This window comes from Oxyura jamaicensis, chromosome 20, assembly GCF_011077185.1.
Source record: "Oxyura jamaicensis isolate SHBP4307 breed ruddy duck chromosome 20, BPBGC_Ojam_1.0, whole genome shotgun sequence".
In the NCBI taxonomy this organism is placed as follows: Eukaryota; Metazoa; Chordata; class Aves; order Anseriformes; family Anatidae; genus Oxyura; species Oxyura jamaicensis.
The window spans coordinates 10031890-10053702 of record NC_048912.1 but is presented as its reverse complement, the minus strand read 5'-3'; the positions used below and the strand labels follow the sequence as shown (position 1 = coordinate 10053702).

Sequence of the window (21813 nt, the reverse complement as noted above, 5' to 3'; positions counted from 1 at the left end):
TATTCAGCGAGCTCCTTCAGCTGAGCTTTTTTCAGGAAGTAAGGCTTCGATCTGGCAAAGCCCGAGCACAAGTGGAACTACTTACATATTTAGCATTAGCTACTTGCTTAAGCACTTTGTGGGCTTGGCCTCAAATGTTTAAAATGAAAACTGTTTGGACAAGTTTCCAGCAAGGAGCTTCAGCTGAAGGAGTTGATGCATATCCACATAGAAATCCACATACACGAATTTCTGCACTTGCTTTTTTAGCCTGAGCTTTCCTGGTGCCCCGTCCCAGTATTTGGTTTGCTTTATCTGGTTTGCAAGGTCTGCCCCGCTCCCCTACCCATGGCATGCTGTGGGTCCTGGTCACACCAGGCAGTCCCATAAAACCCCCTCCTGAGCCCGTTCTTTCCACAAATCCCAAATATTGCAGCTTGGCACTTGCTCATTGGGTTGCAGGCTTTTAGAAAAATAGGGAATGGACTGCAGCTGAGGCTGCTCCACTTCTTGGCCTAAACCTTTGACCACAGCCCCTTTTTCTGGAGTCCATCACATTTACCAACCTTTGGCCGTATGCAAGAGCTAAGATGCAAACTTTTCCCTAAATACAGTATTTTTTAAATCTGCCATAGGCCACTCCCTTGACATTTATTTTGTTCGTTTTAAAAACAGGAGTTGTAGAAAATTACCTACAAATATTTCAGGTTGCCAGGTTCTTTTTACACCGTAGTCCGAAGCCAGTAAGGTAAGGAGATATTTTTAGGGACTCTAGAGTCCCTCACCGGTCAGGCACCTTTCAGGGCTTCTCTCGGAAACTGCTGGCCATCCTTTGGCTTATTTGATTTGTGGCTGACAAGGCCCAGCTCTGTCCTTAGCAAAAACAATCGCAAAAACTATTGACGTAACTTAACTTCAGTCCTCAGTAGGCCTGGATATCTGGGTATCACCCTTCCACTTCACAACAGCACCCAGACACTCTTTGAGAGAAATGTTCAGTATTGTGCTGCCACCTGCTCCTTGCATCTTTTGTGAACAGTGATTTCATTCTATCACAAAACCACCTAACGAACTTTCAACACAAATAAACTTAATTTAGAAGTCCAGGATGAAGGAAGCACACATGGCAATCAATGGCTTTGAAACCACGTTATCGGGTGCAGTAGTGGTGAGACACGGCAATAAGTGTGACATCTTTCAATATCTGAACTATTTATTCCTCTCAGCTGCAGTATATCTGGATCTGTGACAACATTTCATATAAGGCATTTTTATTTTAAGTTAATAACCTTCCAGTGGGAATTTAGTGTTCCTATGGGCTGAGTTTTATGGTTCCTTTTACAGGCTCACTTCAAATTATAGGCTGGTGAACTTAAAGAAACCCCTCTAAAGAATGCAGGAAAAGTTAATGCTAAGCGGATTTAGGGTAAAATAATTATATGTAGGAGCATTTTATGTAACTTTTACATGCAGATATAAAATGAAGTTAGCTGTGCTAAGCTGCTCTTGTCAGAAGCAGCTTTGCCGATTAAGTCCATGCCCTTGGTGGCTACGGACGTGCCTAGAAATCATCGTTATGGACCAGACAGCAGCTCTCCTCCATGGTGTATTTACCATGCCTGATGAAAATGGGAAGTTACCACAGTCCCGATTAACTCTCTTTTGTTTTTAAGGGCAAAGCATCAACCCCAAACTGGCAGGCCTAATTGGGAGGCACGGCCCGCAGAACAAGCAGCCATTCACAGTAGCCTTCTTCAAAGCCACCGAGGTTCATCTCCGCAGCATTCGCTCCACGGGAGGGAAGCAAAGGAGCCAGAATCGATCCAAAACACCTAAGAACCAGGAAGCTTTCCGGGTGTCGAACATCGCGGGTACGGAGAGGTTTGCTGGCTCGGTGTTTGTAGGTGTGGGATAACGTTCTGCTAGATTTGACACTAGATAGGAACAGTTTGGCCCATACAACATACAGTTTGTTGCCTCTTTGGTCTACCACTTGTTTTCTGTTGCTGATCTGAAACTACTTGGGATTTAGGGATTATTCCAAAAAAAATAGATAAGTAATGTTTCTTTGAAACAGTGTTCAACTGAAAGATATCCTAATCCAATTAAAACAAACAAACAAAAAAGGCCATCTAAACAATCTCCCATATAAATTCTTATCATGAAATTCAAGATAATTACTTTAAAACAAATAAGTGATCATTACAATAAGGTATTTCAGTGGATCTGAATCAAAATGCTGTACATTCAGAAGAGGCTGCAATTTTAAATCGAGCCCCAAAAGTTTAGTAAATGCAGAAGTTTTGCCTGGAAGAGGAAAGCCCATTCCTTGCTCAGGATAACTGCAGCCGTTCCGGGGGTAACTGCATGTCCTAGTATGGAAGAAAAGTGCCAGGCATTTAAAATAGAAACGTGGCTTAATTACGAGACACCTCGGAGTAGCAGGCCCTCGGTGACCTCCCCAGCAGGAGCCACAGCACGCGGCGGGCTCCTCTGAGGGCAGCGCCAAATTCCAGCACTGCTCCTCGAGCATTTTGCCGAATGGAAAGGCAGCTTGCAGGAGAGGGAAGGAGAAGGACCCCCAGGGGCACAAGGCGTGACGTCAGGCTGTATGTCCAGGATGAACACAACACTAAAACTACACTGGCAGCTGGGGGGGCTCACATCCACGGTTCAGCCCCGTGCTCTACTCTTTGGCCTCGCCACGAAGCACTGCCAGCGGCTGTACTCCGGTTGCAGCTGCACAAACAGGTTTTGTATTAGTTTCATGTCACCACGTTGCCTTTGAAGGCCTGAAGGTGTGATTATCACACAGCTCAGAATGCAGAAAAGAGTTAAAGGTTGCTTTTCCCCATTGCTCCTTGCACAAGTTCTCCTTGATACAGTAGGCAATCATCTGCGATACCCGGGTTTTGCCAACATGCGGTCAAAGGAAGCCAGGAGGAAGGGGGTGTTCCCAGGGTGTCTTTGGCTTTTTGCACCTTATTATTTTATGACTAAAGCACGAGAAACTGAAAATGATTAAAAGAAAGCAGCAAGCACAACAGCTGAGCAGCACTGCCTGCTCCCTGTTGGGTGCTGCCGAGGGCTGGGGGCAGCCCAGGCTGACAGCCCCGCTCCCCGCAGAGAACAGCAGCAGCGACCAGCGGCAGGCCTGCAAGAAGCACGAGCTCTACGTCAGCTTCAGGGACCTGGGGTGGCAGGTAAGGGCTCTGCGTCACCGGTGCCAGCTGGGCTGCAAGTCCCTTGGCAGGCTGCTAGAGATCAAGCCAATATGTGGAAATCCCCCCGGCCCTGTGAGAAAAAAATGTGTATTGATTGTAGCGTGCTTAAGAAGCGCTTCTGCAAAGTTAGGGCGTACGAGTACTTTAGAATCACAGACTCATTAAGGTTGGAAAAGCCCTCCAAGATCATCTGGTCCAACCACCCCCCTGCCACCACCGTCACCCACTGAACCCTGTCCCTAAGCGCCACGTCCAACCTTTCCTTGAACACCCCCAGGGACGGCGATGCCGCCCGATGAAGAGCAGCTCCTTTAGACGTATATAGGACAGCACTAGAGAGGCCAGTGTGCCATATTTTTGTTTTGCAAGCTCCTGTAATTGTATGCAGACATATGAACTGATAGATTTATGTGTCATTCTACTTTGTGTTTCACTGCACAATATTTCTGTCTTTCTCCACAATCTAATGTCTTCAATTAATCAAGGACTGGATCATCGCTCCAGAGGGCTACGCTGCATATTACTGTGAAGGAGAATGTGCTTTCCCCTTGAATTCGTACATGAACGCTACAAATCACGCCATTGTGCAGACACTGGTAGGTGTCACGGAGCTTGTGGTACAGTTATTTCTGCTAGGTGCTACTCAGCAATAAGTTTCTACCAAAAAGGATCTCTGAGCTAACACGAGAAGGAAGGTCTGCGTTAGCTCTTTAAGATGCCTGCAGCATCTGGCTAAACATGTCTAGCCAAGTGGCCTGAATTAATAGTTGGCTAGGAATTACCCTCTCTTTGCTGCAAGCATTGACATGCTCTCTGAAGTTTAAAGGGGCCCTGTGATAGGCATCTTAATGGTGGTATAGTCCCACTGCACGGGGAGGGAAGTGCAGGATGTGAGACCCATTATCAGCACCTCCTGGAAAAACTCCGTAAGGACCCACACCGTGTGCTGCCGCCAGCAGTGGATTTGGGGGCAGGCTGAGGAAGGGGTCAGTGAATCCCGAAATTCCACAGCCCAGCTGCTCTGTGGGTGTATTTGTTTTATGAAGTTGTGCAAAGACGTCCAGATGGGAGCCCCGAGCCAGCACATCCACATGACAGCGCCGGCGCTCTGGGAGACCCTCGGTGGCCCCAGCTGCCTCGCCAAAGCCAAGGCACGACAGCAGCTCGCAAGGCCAGGGGACACGCCAGTCCCCAGCACCCTGGCAAGGCAGGAACCCCAGCTGTCCTGCTTGGGCACCCTCCTAGCACAGCCCCAGTCCCCTGCCCACATCTGTAGGGCAGAAGGAGGCTCACTCTGCTTTTTCATCCATGTCCTGTGCCCCGTGCACATCTAAGGACAGCACTGCAGAAAGCATTAGGGAAGCTAGAAGCATCTACATATCCAAGGAAAGAAACTTCACAGTGCTTTTCTCCTGGAGGACTGGTTTTTAGTCGCTTTCCCCCCTCTCCTCAGAGGTCCTGCAGTCGGGGACCCGGATCCCTTGGTGCCAGCCGGGTCTCGGTGCTGCCAGACCCGGGGACGGGGCCCCGTGCCCAGTGCCCACAGGGTTGCTCACAAAACCTCACCCACACGTCCCTCAGAGTTTATTGTAGCTGGTACGCTTCTGCAGAACTCTGACTGCTCTGACAAATGGGAATATTCTAATGAAAACCTGCTTCACTGAAAGATTTCCAACCAGATCTGACTTGGGTGCGTGCGTCAGCCTCCATACATGCAGGGGACATCTCAAGACGTTTGTACACAAAGCCAGGTGTTCAAAACATGTCTGAGTGAGCGGGCTGCCTGGGAAAGAGAAACTTGGGGGAGGAGAGGGGAAAATACATCTTAACATGCCTCTACTTTAATTCCCCAGGTTCACTTTATAAACCCAGAGACTGTGCCGAAACCCTGCTGTGCTCCTACCCAACTCAATGCCATCTCAGTGCTCTACTTCGATGACAGCTCCAACGTTATCTTAAAAAAGTACAGGAACATGGTGGTACGAGCATGTGGCTGTCATTAGGTTTGTAAAAGAAAGAAAAAAAAGGAAGAAAAAAGTGATTTGTAAAGAGTGGGTTTCGTACGGATCACTGGGGGAGGGGAAAAGGTTAGCACTGCAGCAGCGGGCTTAAAAAATCCCAAACAGTTTTTAGGACTGGGCTTCTGAAAGTTCAGACAATGGAACAGTTTCTGCAGCTAAGTGGCATTTGAACACATTTTGTTTTAGTTTATTACAGACAATGAGCTTGTAAACTGAAACAAGCCAGACAAACCATTTAAAACCAAATCTGCCTACAAAATTGGCTCCTGCAGTACATACTTCTGCAAACAAGTCTTTCAGAAGATTGCAAACACACCAGTGTTGATTATGAATTAAAAATTAATAATCTGTCCAAGGTGAGAATGTGCCGTGACTATTAAACATCTGTAGATCCTGTAACACACATTTTGCAATAAAATAAGTAAGTAAAACATACCTGGATTGAACAGGTATTGCGTTAGAGAATTCTTACTTCCATCCCTCTGCTTCAATTTCATAAGCAGAAGCAAAGATTAATTAGATGCAAGTTCCAGTTTTAAACAGCAGTAGCAAAAGCTATATCTGGATTGATTCAAGTTCAAAGGCCAAACCAGTCTAAGAGAAAATAAAGAATTTTCTAATTGGCAAGCAAAAGAACTGAAGAAAATAATTCCCAAGAGCAAGACTTCTGGGGTATACTTTTTTTTTTTTTTTTTTGTCAACACAGGAAAATTTCCTCTAGCAACCAGAAAGAATTTGAATTTGCTATGATCATGAAACAGGAAAGCAGCACAATGTTAAGAAACGTTTTGGGATTAAACCTAGCTGGGGTATCCTAAGCAGTTACAGAGTTGTGAAAGAGAGATAAAGATCCTGCTCCTGTTTGGAAAATATCCATTGACTTCAACGACAGGACAAGTTCCAACACTTTTACAAAAATGCGGAGGCTGATGTACAGAAGGTGCTGTAAGCTGGGACGTACACCCAGCACCACGCCAACCCAGCTAGAAACCCAACAGGAAACCTTACTTCCCAAGGCCACTGATCATGATACAAAGACGTTGCTCTACTATTGGCTTTACCTCTAACAAAATAAAAATAAAAAATTACTTTCAGTAGCCACATCTGCAAGATGAAACCAGGGGCAAGAAAACATCCCCTCGAGGCTCTTCTTTTTCCTTCTTTAAAGTCACGGGTTCCACAAACATCACACCTGTGTAATTACAACTCGATTAAAGCTGTTGCGATAAGACCCGAGAGGAGCAGTAACCAGTCGCAAACCGATCCAAAACTTATCATACGCTGAGATAACAAAAGTAGAACTAGCATGAACTTCACCAGGGAGACAAAAAAAAAAAAAAAGAAAAAAAAAATTCTGTCCTATTGAAGGCCAGGTCCTCAGCACACTCAGCTCTAAATCCCAAACTTCAAAAAGCTGAACCTCTAACAGATGGGTCCAGAACATCGTAAATGCCTGAACTTGGGTTCCTCTGCACACCGAGGGGACAGGGCGATGCAGCCGCAGTGGGAACTTGGCCCCAGATCACTCTGTAGAGCAAAAAGATTATTCACTATGAAATAAATTGGAGACTTGTTTCTGGTTGTCTAATTCTAATCATGTTCAAGTCAATTGGTGTTTTCCCAGCAGTTTTCCTGGCAGCAGGGTTGGGCTTATGGGAAAGTGGAAGTCTCCCCATGGTATCAGCTTTTGGACTGCCAGGCGTGCCCTGCTTCCAAACCAGGCAACTCAAACTTCTGCTGGACCCACAGCACGCACTCTGCAAGCCCAACTCCAGCAAGCCTCCTACCTGGTGCCAGGTGAGATTTGGCCAAATAGTTACAGCAAACGCCAGGACAAGAGCTGAAGCCAAAAGAGCATCTCTCCCAGCAGCCTGCAGACAAGACCTCTCCAGCAAACTGCCACGTCAAAACCACCCCCAGGGCATCTCTTATGTAGAGCGAGGCATTGGAATCGCACTGTTCGGAAGCGCCTTTTGCCATGGTATACGCGCACACAGCAGTGCTTCTGTAAACCTCCCAGAGGAAGTTAAGGTGCTGCCTGCAGAGTGCGAAGCCAGCCAGGCCTCACCTTCCACTATTTAGTAGACATGGGTTAGTTTTTCTTGCGGGTGTTTCAGTGTTGGTGGTCACCGCGTCGGTGTATTGCATTTTTAACTTGGACCACGGTATCTTGCTGTATAGGATTCATATATTAAATATTATGGGGGATTGTTTGTTTTGGTTTTGCCTTTTTTTTTTTTTTTTACATACTAGGATTTCTGTTGCTAGGCTCAACATCAGCTTCACTGTTTGTACATTTTTATGTAAATAGTTGTCACAAAAGCGGAAGAAGAATTATTTATTTCCATCTCTGAATTCCTTTTCAATCACATCCAGGAAAAATGATTCTCAGTTCCTAAGAACATTTGTTTCCTTATTTAAGAAGATATTTATTAACAGTTGGCAAAAATGCATACACATTTCTGGTTCTTTTCATAGAGCAGTTGTCAGAAGCCTTTTGTACAAACTAGTAAAATAAATCATTGCAATTTTACAAAAGATAACCCAACAGCATCGTGTATCTGTGTGGTTATTCTCCCTTTATTCAAAGAACCTTTTTGGCCGGGCAGCATTTCACCTGGATCCTCTGTTTTCATGTAGATCAACCCCCGTGTACTGGCAAAATCAGCCCGTCGCTGTTTGGTGCAGCGCCTCCAGTCCAAACACAACAGAGGAAGGAATATGAGAAAATATGAATATGTTTTGCAGCCTGCACTGCAAAGATCCATGATTGAATTATAGTGCAGCTGTCAGCAGCTGTTTCAAAGAAGCAGGGGGTAAATTAGTTCTGTTTACTGCTAACATAGTTCAGAGATTTAGTCATCCCAATAAAATTTAGAGGCACAAGAAAGGAAAGAAGAAACTCCAAAGGAACATCAGCCAAGAAGCTGACATTTTCTAATTTAGATTGTTTTAGCATATTTCAGAGATGCTGCTGGCATGAGGTTTCCTACTGTGGATACCACACTGCATTGCTATGGAGGCAGCTGAAAAAAATAATGGTCTAAATCCCTGTATTAACTAAACATTACATCTTCGGGGCATAACAGCAATTTTGGGGTTCTTGTTTACTTTGAACTGTGAGCAGAGTCGTGCCAATTTACATAAATGCCTTTGCAGATCCAGCGACTTAAATCATCAGCTTTCTGAAGCTGCACTGCCATCCTTCACAAGTGATTACAGATCATAAGGAAATGTTTGATGCGCTGATCCAAAGTCCAGCAAAGTGTCAGTGGAAAGGCCTTATTGCCCTAACTGAAGTCTGTCCAGACTCTGTACGTCTAGACTAGTTTGAGGAGGAGGGCCTTCTGGTATTTCTCAGTACGGACCAAATCCTCCACATTTAAGCCCACTTTAAGTCAGAGGTGGTTCCAGCAAGGGGAAGAAAAATAAGAAATCATTGTGCCTTGCAGCACCAGTCTTACTATAGAGTTACTATAGAGCAGCCAAGAGCAGCTTTACCACTGACTTCAACACATCCAGCCTTACGTCGTGAAATACCAGTTGGTTTCCAGCCCTGCCACAAACACACACAATTTGCTGGATATGCTCTGTAGCAGCTTTCCCAGCCCGGGAGCCAAAACTCTGTTCCCAAGTTCCTCGCAGCCTCCCGTCAGTCCGCAGCGCTACTGTGGCTTTGTCTCTTCATCTACTGTTTTGGAAGAGGAATTCTTGACATGAATACGTACGCAGCCATTAACGGGCAGGGCCATAAAACTGGAGTGAGCCAGCTTCAAAACTGCTAGATTTATCTGAGTAATGACATCTTAAAGCACATTTATAACATTTCGTAGATCAGTTATTTTAACTTCTTTCAGGCCAAACTTTGAGGATGTTATGTTTGCTTAATTGAGCTGTTTTAGTTCTGTTCCAGTGCTGACAATAGGACCCTTGGTCCTTACACAGGAAACTGCCTCTGCTGCTGCCAAGGTTCATATAATAAAAGATAATGATTTAAGTGAGCTTTAGTGTAATCTTAAGATTTCTGATTTTTTATGGAAGTGTCAGCTGTAAAGCCTAAAAACAGGGAGGGAGAGCAGGGCTAGCACAAGCAGAACTCAGCGGTGGTGCCAAGGACCACAGGATTTCCTCTACAGCTCTGTTCAATCCATTCAGCTCTGCCAACGATGGGAACAGAAGCTTCTGGATGCAGTAAAACTAAAAAGACTCATCTTTTGAATTCAGGATTTGCATCCTCTGTAGGTTTCCATCCAAATACCTCACTTGCTGACTTCTACTGCTGCCACAAACACATTATTCACTGTATTCAGCCTTCCTTCGGAGAGAAATTCTACCCAATTACATTAAAAGGAGCCTGTTTGAAGTTTTTATTTATCAGGTAATGATTGACAAGAGCTTGAGGCAAAAACTAGGACCACTTTATACTACAGTCATTCATTACCTCAGCACAAAAGCAACATGGGCTATTACGACCACTTCGAGTTACTCTGTTTTAAATAAAAAAAATATCTATTCCCTTCTGCTTAACGCAGTAGAATTCATACTCCTAAGTCAGCAGTAAGGAAGATCAGAAGTTTGTCGTAACACGTTTGTCGTAACACTGGTTTGCTTCCCAACATGCACACCGCTGTTTCCACAGGGCCTGTTCACTGACCAGGCAATAGGTGAGGACTGAATTTTAACATTTTGAGACTTATTTTGATACCGTGATGTTTGCCGCCTGATGGTTGGATTAATTCCATCAATGAAGAAAGTGCAGTCTTTAGACATCTGAAGCTTGGGCTTATGGTTATCAGCTTGTCTTCCAGAGAAAAGTATGGTGGAAACTAGGGGAGAAAAAGGAACTTCAAGTCTCAGTGCCACAAACCCTTAGAAACGTAGCTTCACACTTTAATTTTAGACCATTTTGCATAGTTAAGCATTTAACCATTTGCAGGATAAAGCTCTATAGAGGGGGCTGCTTGAATTAACCTCACCCCCCAAAAATTGGCTTTGCTTGTCTGCAATAAAACCCAATCCCAGGCAGTCAGCAGTAATTTGGGGAATGGAGCGTTTGTGTCTGGGGCTGGGGGGCGAGCGGCTGTATTCGCTGCAGCAGCCACGTAATTAGAAACATGCACTTACCCTTTCTGAACTGGGAGCTGAAGGGACTGCAGAGTTAACAGCTCTGGGCTGCTGATAACTTTGGCCTAATGGTCTTATTTTAGGCATCTCTTAGGAGAAAAAGGAAGGGGATGCCTGGACCTCAGATCTGTCATGCTTCAGCACGTCAGTACCTGTAGCTCACATCCAGAACTTGAGGCTGATGCTAAATTTCCAAGTCAGCACATTCAGGTTTGGGAAGTTACTGCAGCTGCAGGGTACAAAAAGGCCCGTTAGGGGTATCAGGAGCCTTTTAGCCCTGTTCCTGCCCCTCACCTCCCTTGCACAAGCTCTCCGCTAAGGCCTGAGGCAGGCGACAACCCCAGTAGTGGCCAGACACCAGCGGTGACACCAGCAGCGTGACCTTTGCCTTGGCTAATGAAGGCAAACTGCTCCTGGCTGCTGGATTTACTCCGGCGTTATTTGTTGCTGCTGTGTCAGGTGCTTCATATGAAATACATGGAAGCAAGGTTCGGTGTCTGGATTCTGTTATGAAGGGTCAGAGCTCAAAGATATCTTTTCTCAAGTCCCAACAATTTAAGCCATTTTGTTCAGCGTTCGTAACAAGCTGTAGACAAGAGCAGAGAGGTCACTGGCTCTACATCTGTCTCACTTGTGCAGAAGCACTAGTCAGCCTCGCAAAGAAGATATTTGGGCAATTGCTTAACGAGAACAAATTCCTCATTGCAGATTCCATCTTTGACTAGATGCTATGCACACAAGAAGGCAGCACAAACCAACGTACTCCACTACCCCAAAACAGACAAATGAAGAGTTTTGTTCCCAGTTTCTTTATTCACTTCTCAGTGATCTGCTGGCACCACTGACCAGTACTTGGATCCCAGTACTTGGATCCTGAAGCTAAAATCTAGCTCTTAAATCCAGTGCATTGCATTGTTCTTCCTTAACAGGGAACCACCTGGCTGGACTTCAGTTTTAGGACTTGGTTACTCCAAGACCTTATTTTATGAAGTCTCAGGGCTAAATCTCTGAGCAGACAGCAAGCAGAGGTGGGACCAGGCATTTGTGAGAAGTGCACAGTTACTCACGTTGTGACTGTACAACCAGCCAATAAAGTCTCTCAGGGTTCTCCTACAAACCTGGCCAGTGGTCTTGAGAAGAAGGGAATAACACTCACGGAGGTTGAGCCACTGCTGACTGGGAGGAATCTGGGAGGAATGTGAAGAGATCTTTTTTCTAATAAAAAGACAGATCCCCCTCCCTTCCCCCCCCCCCCTTTTTCTTTTAATTGAAGAAATGCACAAGCAATTTCAAGTTCAGCCCATCAGTTGTTTTGGTTTCACATGACTACTGAGAAATCAACTGTAAGAGCTGGTGCAGCAATATACACACATACCATGAGCAGAACGTGGACTATAAATACTGGCAGGGAGTCTGGTTTAAGAAGCTGCAGTTAATGTAGTGTCAGAACTGCCCTTGGAACCCCCATTTCCAGAGATTTATATTGCAGGGGGTGGGGAGGGAATAAATCCAATTTTGCTGGAACATTGCCTACAACTTCTCAGCCATAAAACCTTTATTTATGGCTGCTACACAGCATGAAGGATTCAATTTGTCCTTTGTTATGAATTTCAGTGGATCATATAACTGTTTATTTCCAGATATTTTTAAAAAGTTGGCATTTTTGGGTTGCAGGAAAACAAAGCTCTTCATATCCCATACCAGCGGGGATGTGCAAAGACCACACTTGATAAAGGCTGTACAGTGTGGTCCCAAAGTCCAACAATTTCTGCTGGGTCCACAGGTGAGAGAGAAGCAGTAATGGACTTTCCTGAGGTCAGTGTGCTTGGAGGTGAAGCCTAGGCCCTAGACTGAAGTACTCCTGTCCAAACCTCCTCTACCTTGCTTGGCTGGTGCTTGTTCCTGAAGTCACAGTCCTGCAACTGTTTCAGCCCTTAGTCAGGTAAGGCAGCCAGCTCCCCTCCAAGAGCTGCTGCAATACCTGCAGCATCGCAGGAATAGATGGAAAGCAATCCAAGGAACAAACTGTATCAGCTCATCCCAGCTTCGTGATGTTTCCTGCTTCTAGTAGCAGCTGAGAGCAAGATGCTCAATAAAAAAAAAAAACATTGCAACCAGGGCAAGCTGTGCATCTTCAGAGACACATGGCACCCAACAGCCTGATTCCTCTGCAGTAGCAATGTGGAGTCACAATGACAGTCCTATTAATTAGCACTTGCAAAACATCATCTTCAAAGCCATTTCATTGGTATAGTTAAAAAGGAGGATGACTGTATTTTGCATTAAACTATTTCATGTTTCTCATGTGGCTCAAGAACTAGCCTTGAGAAACCTGTTGTTTGGGCAAGAGGTAAGAGCATCAAGTTAAAAGAGATGAAGACTTCTTCCTGGGAGATGCAGGAGGCTAACAGCGAGTTAAACCCATAGGTCAATGCCTCTGTTCTCCAGATGGGTGTGACAGTCTTTGAGGAAGCAGATCTGCTTTTCTGCTGCAGCACCTCTCAGGCTGTAAACAAACGGAAAACATTGCCACCAACACTGCAGGATACTGGAGCTGCTTCTGCTTCATTTCCAGACCATGTGCCAGACATACTCTGGTGTCTTCTCACATGCATCCTCTTTCCCTTTCTGAAAAGGAGTAGAAGACCAGGAAAATATCAACACGGTGGTTCACCTACCTCCTCTTGAAATATCCTCAGTAGATGGAGAGCTGAACAGGCCAGGAGGATTGCTGCCATTGAGGACAGTCCCTGGCTGATCCATCAAGCACAGGACTGTTATTATGTGGCTCCTTGCAAGCCACAACTAATCCCCCAGGACACCCCTCTTCTGTGAATATTGGGAAATGTGTTGTACTGGGTGGCTGCAGAGCGGAGAACCAGACTCTGGGGAGGCAGGCACTTTTCAGCACTTGCAAATAAGTTTGCTTCAACCCTTCTGATGTTTGTTTCTCCAGCACTAACATCGAGTCATCTTCCTGAACTGACAGATTTTCCAGCTCTTGGCCTGCTTTGGCAAGACCTCACCACTGCTGTGCTTTGAATACCTTTGCAGTCATATACATGTTTACTTGTTTTGTTTGTTTTTAATAAGCGTGTACATATAATTAAGAAAAGTAGGGTAGCTTGACTTAGCAGTTAAGCTAAGAATCTTATCCCAAGAACTGGAGAGTTGAACTCCCTGCTAGGTTTGGGAAAGGGCTTTATCACCTATGATAACTTCAAGCAAAACCTGGAAGTAGCAAATGGGAGGAAAAAAAACGAATAAACATATTCTCCTATTGCCAGATTAACATTTCTGTGAATCAAACTGGAGATGCAACTGCCCTGAATTACAAATACATACAAAGGTGGAACACACCCAACATCTTTGCTGTGCCTCCAAAACACCTTCCACAATGCTTCCATGCATACATCACCTACATGTATCACAGACACAAGCAATTTGGCCCTCACCAGTCCTGCTGCCACCTGGGCTTTCACAAGCCTGTTTGATGCTTCCTGCTTCTGAAGCCAGGTGACAACAATATTTAGTTTGATTCAGCTTTGGCTTTCAGGTCTCTGGAAAGTAGCAGAAAATCTACATGTTATCACAGAAAAATGTTGATACCTGTTTACACACCAGGTCTGAATACACCTAGATTTCAGTAATATTTTATTGCATTACCAGAAATATACTACTTCCCACGTACACTAGAGACGCAAACACCCTGGACATGGCATGCTGAGTGTTGAGTAGTTCTTCCCTGCAATCCTCAATGCATTATGTGGTCACGGTATCAGAAAGACTGTATTTACTGCTCTTACTGCTTAAAGCTGAAAAAAAAAGTGATTTGGGAAGACATTGTTGGTATGACAGTCGTTACCTCAAGAGTTAATTCCAGGCTCAGGATCCCCCCGTTCTGTCTACCCCTACTCAAAAATATACAGGCTAATTGCTCAAATGCATGGCAAATCTTTCCACCCCTGTACCTTGTCCCTGAAGGGAGTGTGGGACTGAATAGCTTGCTACAAGCCTTACAAGCATACACCAATTTGAAGAGGGGTCTGGGACTGAGCAGGTTTTCACACTAGAATATTTGTCACAAAACATACAGACAACATCTGCTCCTCCCACCCTCCTCTACATACGAGGATCTTCTGAGGAAAAATAGCAGTCATTAACTTCAGCACACTAAAACATTGAGCTACAGCTCTTCCCTCTTTAGTCAAACTGAGGAGAGACCTTTCCTGTACAGTGACGACTGATGAACACCGTGCCCTATACTTTAAGTCTTCTTTGCTGGTGCCTACCTTAATTGCTGCTTCCCGTTTGCTTTGGCCTCTTCTCAAAGCAAGCAGCGCACGTAATTGCACACCAAGGGAGATGTCTGCCTCTGATCTGTCTAACCAGTTTCTCCCAGCAGTAATTTAGCAGTGTCTCCATCAGTAGTAGACTTAACCAGTAAATGAGAGCAGCTTTAGGGTTCAGCCATTTCCAGAAATGGAAGAACTTTCTCTGTTCAATAGGATTTTGTCATATTTGGCTGCCAGAAGAGTTGTATGCTAGGTGTTGTAGGCGAAAATGAAGATCAATTTTTTCCCTGAAGCTGTTGCCTTGTAGTCATTGAGGCTCTCTCACCCTTAAGAGAAAGCTGCCCTAATCCCAAGAGCAGCAGAGCAACCCAGAGTTTGGCCAGGCACTGGCAGCTCACCCCTCCGGGGACCACCCGTGCTGTACACCACAGCACCACACCATAGGTTTCTCACTGTGCCTTGGGCTCTTTTGCCACTACCCAGCACCTCTAGCTCCAGGGAAAAGCCCAGCATATTCAGAACCACTCAGCAATTTAAGGAGCCTTTGCTGGCATGCACCCAAATCCCCAAAGCTGCCTGGCCATACAGCCAGCCCGTGCCCACAGCCGCCTACCAGGCTCCCTGTCTGCCCCTTCCCTTTCCTTCCCTGTTTATTTGATTGCATTAACATGAAGAGTAACAGAAAGTTTGTGGCAATGGGACTGGATTTTCTCAGTCAAGTCCACTTAAATACCTCTAGAATACTATATATCCACCAGGCTATATATAGATGTAGCTACATTACAGAGGAAAAGCCCTGTACTTCTGCAAGCCACAAGGCCACGAGGATAGATTATCTGAATTACTGTCATTACCGAAATTGCTAGCTAAAGAAGAAACTTCCAAGGGGAATGCACTGCTCTAGCAGTTTGACTATAGGAACCACTGTAATTACACAAAGTATTTTAAATTGTGCCAGTACAAACAAGATCTGGAAACGGAAAATACCGTGCTAGTCACTGCATCTGGAAACTAATGGTTGGCATGGAAATGCATGGAACTGGTTACTCATGCTGAGCAGCGGGCAACAGTGAAGTCACGTCCACCACCGCTCCCTACTACCTTTGACTGCAGGCAAAGGTTATTTCCACAGGCTCACCCACACTTCTGGCAGCCTCCAAAAGCAAGTCCTGCTTCTCGCAAGCTGGGCTGGCATCGCTGCGAGGGGAACCTCGGCTCATAACATCCCTGAGTGCCAAGAAAGGGGCAATGTGAAAAGACTGCAGGACAACACAAGCCACACCAGCCCTGCTCCAAGCAGTCTGTAGGTGTCCTCCACCCTCCTGGAGGGCCCATACAGAAAGGCCCAGCTCACCCTGAGATGTAGCGGATTCCTGGCGAGGACCAGTTCTCAGACTCATGGTGACTCACATCCCACAGAGCTCATCCATGTAGAATATTTTTGATTGCCTCTAAAAGCTTAGAGAAGAATCTTTTTTCCTAATGAATATGTATGTATCTGACAGGTTTTTGTGATCCCTGCAGGAAGCCCAAAGCCAACATTGCCACAAATGCTTACCTTGAGCTAATGCTGTTATTCTCACAAGACCAAAGCAACACTTAAGTCGTATCATGCCCAAAGTGACATTTTAGTGAGTTTATTTGGAATAACAAGTTTTAAGAACTCTTTACTAAAAACATTCTCCCGAGAGAAGAGTTTGTTATCGAGATTTTTCCATTAACAAAAATAATATAGATCTTTACTTCGCAGCAACCTCCAGATTCAGCAACAAGTTCCCCCTGCATCCATCTGCCCATACACACCAGGGGTTTAAGAGGCAAGAACAGCCTTTCTCCCCGGCCTCCCTAGAATGAAATAGTTGTGAGTGTAAAGCAGAGAGGGACAAAACAGAGTTTTGTCTATTTACACCACACCTAGCACACTACAGCCCCCAAAACACAAGCAAACACTTCCTTCCCCAGTCTGCTGGCCTGGCTGCAGGTGCGCATGCCAACAGAACTGTTGTGCCTTCGTGGCTGAGCTCTTCATTGCGCAACGTCCTAAGGACTCATCTCCAAACACAATCAGCCTGGAGAGTGGCTGTCCTTATCTATCACAGAGCAGCTGTTGTGGACTTCTGTCTACAAGATCAAAGTAAAGCTTATTCCCATAAAAGCATTACTCAGAAAGCTGGAATCGGCTTGCTCCAGGATCAAGCTCAGCACATCCTGCCCAGGGTTGGGGCGCAGATCAGCACTATTGTTCCAGCCAGAACTGCAGGCTGAGCTCTGCTGTCCCAAGGAAAAGATCAAATAAGTTCTTAAAGGCAGAACGTCAGCTGCCAGCTTCTACTCTTGGCTTACATGCTGTCTGTTGTAAGTGGTGCTCTTAGCCTCCTGCAAGGATAAAGCAAAACTCACTCTGCCTTAAAGGACACGTTTGTGCTCCAGTGGCCAGACTTGGAAGCCCAAGACTCTGTTGTCTGCTGAGTGGGAAAAGCTTGCAGGAGTATTCCCTACTCTGCTGTGATCCCCTGTAATTTTCTGTGTAGTGTTCAACCAGCAGGCAGAGCAGAAAGGATAGCAGCAGAACAAAGCACCAAACACAGAGATTTTTGCTAGCCACAGACACAACCGAGAAGGTGAAACCACAACAAGCCAGGCAGTTGAATAATAATTTAAGTGATAAATAATATTAGGTAAATAACATTGCACAAAAATTCCTCTCACAGGTTTAAGCTACACTCCAGTCTGTGATCAGCCCCAATATCCTGACCTGATAGGCGTCTCACAGAAGAGGCTGTTTGCCTGCTACATCCTGCACAAGATAGCAGCAAGGACATGTCTGCCCCAAGACTTCCTGGGGGCTGGACGCCTTCAGGCCCTGCTTTTTGGCCCTTCAACCCCACTGCCGCATTTCTCAGTCATTCCTGATTACCGCACCACGTTATTTAAGACTACAACAGATAAAGCTTACCTTTCCAGTACCAGATTTCAGCTTTTTCATTTCTGCCCAGTAAATACTGCCAAAGAGAAACATGCTGCAGCACCAGAGGTTGCACCAGCACTTCATCCTTCCAGCAAAAGGCACACTCACATCTTCCAAAGCCACCAAAGCACCAGAGGCCATTTTTCAGCTCAGGAGGAACCTTGCCCTCTCCAGCCAGGCCTCCACCACTGAGCTCTCAGCTCAACTCAGATTCTCAACAAAAAGCCTGAAATGCTGCAACTCCTCTTTGAGATCTTCTGAATTTCACCTCATTTGGCAATAATTTACCCCTCAGGTTTTCTCAATCAGAAGGCATTGTTTTCTTTCCCCCAGGTGGTACAGCTTAGGAACAGAGGGGCCTGTACCTGTGCTCGCCAAGGCCCAGCCCCAAAAAGCACACCAATGAAGCAATCATTTGTGTCCTGAGTACGTGCTGGTGTTCACCTTCACCTAACCATACAGTGCTTTTACACAACGTCCACAAGAAGCCACCCAAGTGCCTGGCCCCTCTGTGGGGACCAGGAGGCACCTGCCTCCGTCCTGCCTTCCCCTCCCAGGCCACCAGCAGGAGAGGCAGGAGGCCAGGCATGGCTCCATGGGGGCTTGGGCTGCTTGCAGGTGGCAGGTGGGCAGAAACTGCAAAAGCTGCAGAAACGGGGGCAGGAGCAGTTGCCGGATGTGCAGGAGAGCCTAGGTCTAGGTTTGGATCAGCCTGTGCTTGGGAGCCCTGCCCACGCGTGCAGGAGGATGTGCGTGGTCTCACATGCCCAAGGTCTCACACAAGGAGGTTTGGTAGAGTCACAGAAACCTTTTCCCCCTCGCACATTATTTGAAAAGGCAATTGGAGGCTGCGCTATCTTTCCCCCAGTCCCATATCAGCCTCCCAAACACTTCCGCATCTTCCTCTAAAACCAGAGCTTGTATGATTAGCATTACTTTAATGTGGTCTTTGTTATTTTTGCATCTGGGTTCCACATTTAGGAATTCAGCACTTTGCGATGCAGCCGGGATAGAGTGACAGCGGTCTGAACTGCTTAACTGGTTGTTTACCAGTTCCCCTCTTTGCATACAGATTTCCCTCCAGTGAGGTTGATATGCAGAGCTTCCCACACTCCAGCAAGGCTGTTTTAGCGGCAAATTCATGAGCGTAAGGATTGCATTGAAGCGCACAATGTCACAATGCAGCCTTTGCTGTATCTTAAGTGATTAACACGATGGGGTATCTAAAAGGCTGATACAGAAAAGGTTCCTGTATTGAGCTTTGATATTTTCTACCTTCACTTCTGTACACTGAACAAGACAGAACTCAGAATGATGTGGAAGGAGCTGGATCTAGGGTCTTGATCTCTATTTCTCATCATCCACTGCATAACGTTGGGCAGCAGACATCACCCACCAATGCCTCAATTTTCCTGTCTGTAAAATGAGGGCAGTGACACATTTTAATTTTGTAGATGTGGCAGGATTTTTCAAGGAACCTATACAACGAAATGGGCTGTAAAGCATGCAAAGCCCTGGCACTGTTTAGAGGAGGGCACACTTCATGCCGAGGGACCTGATGAGGGGTGAGCCCCCCAGTGAGCAGCCCAGCACCAAGGGGCTGCAGGACCTGTCCCGTCCAGCTGCCCCACAGCAGGGACCGGACTGCCTGGGGTGGCTCACCTCCACAGCAATAACAAACGGGAAAACACATAGAAGGTCAGGCACTGGGAAGGATTTGGTCATCACCCACCTATGCTCACGCAGGTAATTAAATTGCTTTCTCTCTGCTACTCTGTTGAATGGGAAATGTATTCTCTCCAGATATTTGGGATGTGTCACGTCTCAGCCTGGCGGACAGGCAGATCTGCCAGCTGAGGATTTTATAGTCCCGTCAGGGAGAAGAAGGGAGGGAGCTGATCCCATGGCTATGGAGAAATAATTACGAGTTTTTGTTGAGTAAGATTCAGGAAACAAGAAAGCAGAAATTGCTGAGTGTCTTAATTGAAACAAATTTCATATTTTCCATTTAATCAATAATTGTCTTTTTCTCTACTGAAAAACACCTCTTAAGTTGTTTTTTTTTTTTTAAATCTATTAAAAAAGGGTGTTGTATAAGTGAAGTACAGATATCAGACATGAGGAAGAATGATTTTAGGTTTAATTATTGTCAAAATTTGAAGGAAAGATGTGTAAAGAATTATTTAAACATACACATCTTTATCAGAACTTTATCTTAAAATGTAGTTGCCATTTTTCAGCCTGTCCTCCACAAAAGATAAATTTGAAATTCCCCAGTCCTGTGCTTTCCAGAAACCAAATTTAAGTGTAGGTCTAACACAACATGTACAAGACAAGGGGAAGGGACTGCCTGCAGGAGGAAGCACAGAGGGATGGCAGGAGCAGCATCTGCCGATGGCAAGGGCTAAAACAGCAGCTATCTTAAACTCATGTCAGTGGAAAAACAAAGCTCTTGTTCGTCTCACTTTGGGGATGGAAGAAGATTTTGGCTCATTCCTTAACTGTTTAAGGGATTCATTCATTCATAGAAAACAGCAGGTCTGCATGGGTCAGCGAGTTAGGAAACAGGGGTATCCCTGCCGGCTGCAGGCGGAGAGGCTGGCGGCAGGCACAGCTCTAGCTGATTTTGCTGCAGCGCACCGAAAGGGCCAAGTATCCGGCAAAATTAAGAACAAAGAGGTCTAAAGAGGCTGTCGAGTGGAGACAGAGAGATCTGAGGATCCAGTGGGACTTTTCTGTCACTCCTTTTTGCCTCTGCATGACAGTGATCTGGGACAGACCTAAATCATCCTCCTGGTTTCCTACTGCCTTGTACTTGTTCCTGAGTTCACATTTCTCAAAGAAAGTTGATGCTGCTTTGAAAGCTTGCCTTGTTTTCTCTAATTCAATCCGGAAAACATTCATATTAATACCAACAGATACCGCCCACACGCAAATCAGAAAAATTAAAGGGCATTGCAAAAGTGACTGTTTCCAGTGGTCAGATTAGCTGCAGACGGAAGCAATTCGAGATGCATTAAAACTAACAGGCTGTAATTGTCCAGAGGCATTGTCTCACAGTGCAACACTTCTCTTTGGCTCTTCAGAAATATTTCTTGGATTTTTTTCAAACGCTCTTCTGCTTGAAATATACACTGCGTTTCAGATCTTTCCGTGTCACAAGAGAACGAGCTAAAAGTTCATCAACAGCCTATGGCAACGTCTCAGTGGAGAAAGTTGAAGTCATTTCTTAATGCCATTTCTTATTAGCTATCATTATTGCGTAAATGTTGCAAGTACCAGAGAGCAGGTCTGCTGTTAATCATTACAAACCTTGGTTTCTCCCTGCCTAGCAGTTAAACCTTCAGAATCCTGTTGTTTCTTTAAAATATACAGAAAATGGGCTTCTCCCAGAGCCTTGGGTGTTCTGGTGAATAGTTGCAGGAACTTAGTTCTCAACCAGCTTTCTTTAGTTAGTTAGTTAGCTGGTTAGATCTTCTATTTAAAGATAAGTTCCATCCCACCCTTCTGCAATCTGGTTATGATTACTGGTTACTGCCACCCGCAGACTGATAAACTTATAACAGCTGCATTGCAGGAAATCACCTCCAATTCAACCCTGATGTTGTATGGATGTCTTTAGTTAGCTTAAATAGGCTTTTAACATTCATTTTTTTTGTGTGCAAAACACCTATCATTAATTTTGACTCGAGAGATCAAACAGTTAACAATGTGTTGATCCTAGCTTACTTTCAAGTGATGTATTGTATCATTTCTGAGAGTTATGAGGGGTTGATATTTTCTTTTACTAATGCATCAAAGTCAATAAGTGAATGGGGCAAACCCGCGTCCTGGGAAAGGAAGCTATTAACAGCTCCGTTCGGAAGGTTCTGGGGGCCACATTGCGTCATAGCCCTCGAGTTTATTGAATGTTAACTCTTTCTTTTTTTTTTTTTTTTTTTTTTTTTTTTTTTCCTTAACCAAAGGAAATGAGTTTCTATAATCCTTTGCTTTGAGCTGCATCCTCAGTGGGGTAATGAAAAATGACCTACGCCATTTGATAGCACACTACTTTGCACACAATAGATCTTCACAAGAGCAAGCACAACGCAACCCCAGCCTTTGCTTTTTCTTCTTGCTGAAATGCACAATGAATTTATTTATTGCTGATCTAAAAGGCACTAGAACAGAACGGGCACAGCAGGAGAATCGCCCAAGTTTAA

At 45.3% G+C, this 21813-nt stretch overlaps 1 protein-coding gene and 1 long non-coding RNA gene across 2 annotated transcripts in view; one reads left to right on the top strand and one right to left on the bottom strand.

Annotated features, from left to right (window-relative positions):
• The window catches only part of BMP7 (bone morphogenetic protein 7), a 45915-nt gene extending 38141 nt beyond the window's left edge, over positions 1–7774 (top strand). The window contains exons 4-7 of the mRNA XM_035344037.1: positions 1653–1850; positions 3106–3182; positions 3689–3799; positions 5057–7774. Coding sequence (XP_035199928.1) covers positions 1653–1850; positions 3106–3182; positions 3689–3799; positions 5057–5206 — 536 coding nt within the window. The 3' untranslated portion in view covers positions 5207–7774. The remainder of the gene's footprint in view (positions 1–1652; positions 1851–3105; positions 3183–3688; positions 3800–5056) is intronic.
• A 465-nt stretch (positions 7775–8239) lies between these two features.
• On the bottom strand, positions 8240–17650 carry LOC118176795. The gene is made up of 2 exons (XR_004755519.1): positions 17600–17650; positions 8240–12976 (listed from the first exon to the last, which is right to left on the bottom strand). It is a non-coding gene; the product is annotated as an uncharacterized LOC118176795 (long non-coding RNA).
• Between the last annotated feature and the right edge of the window lie 4163 nt (positions 17651–21813).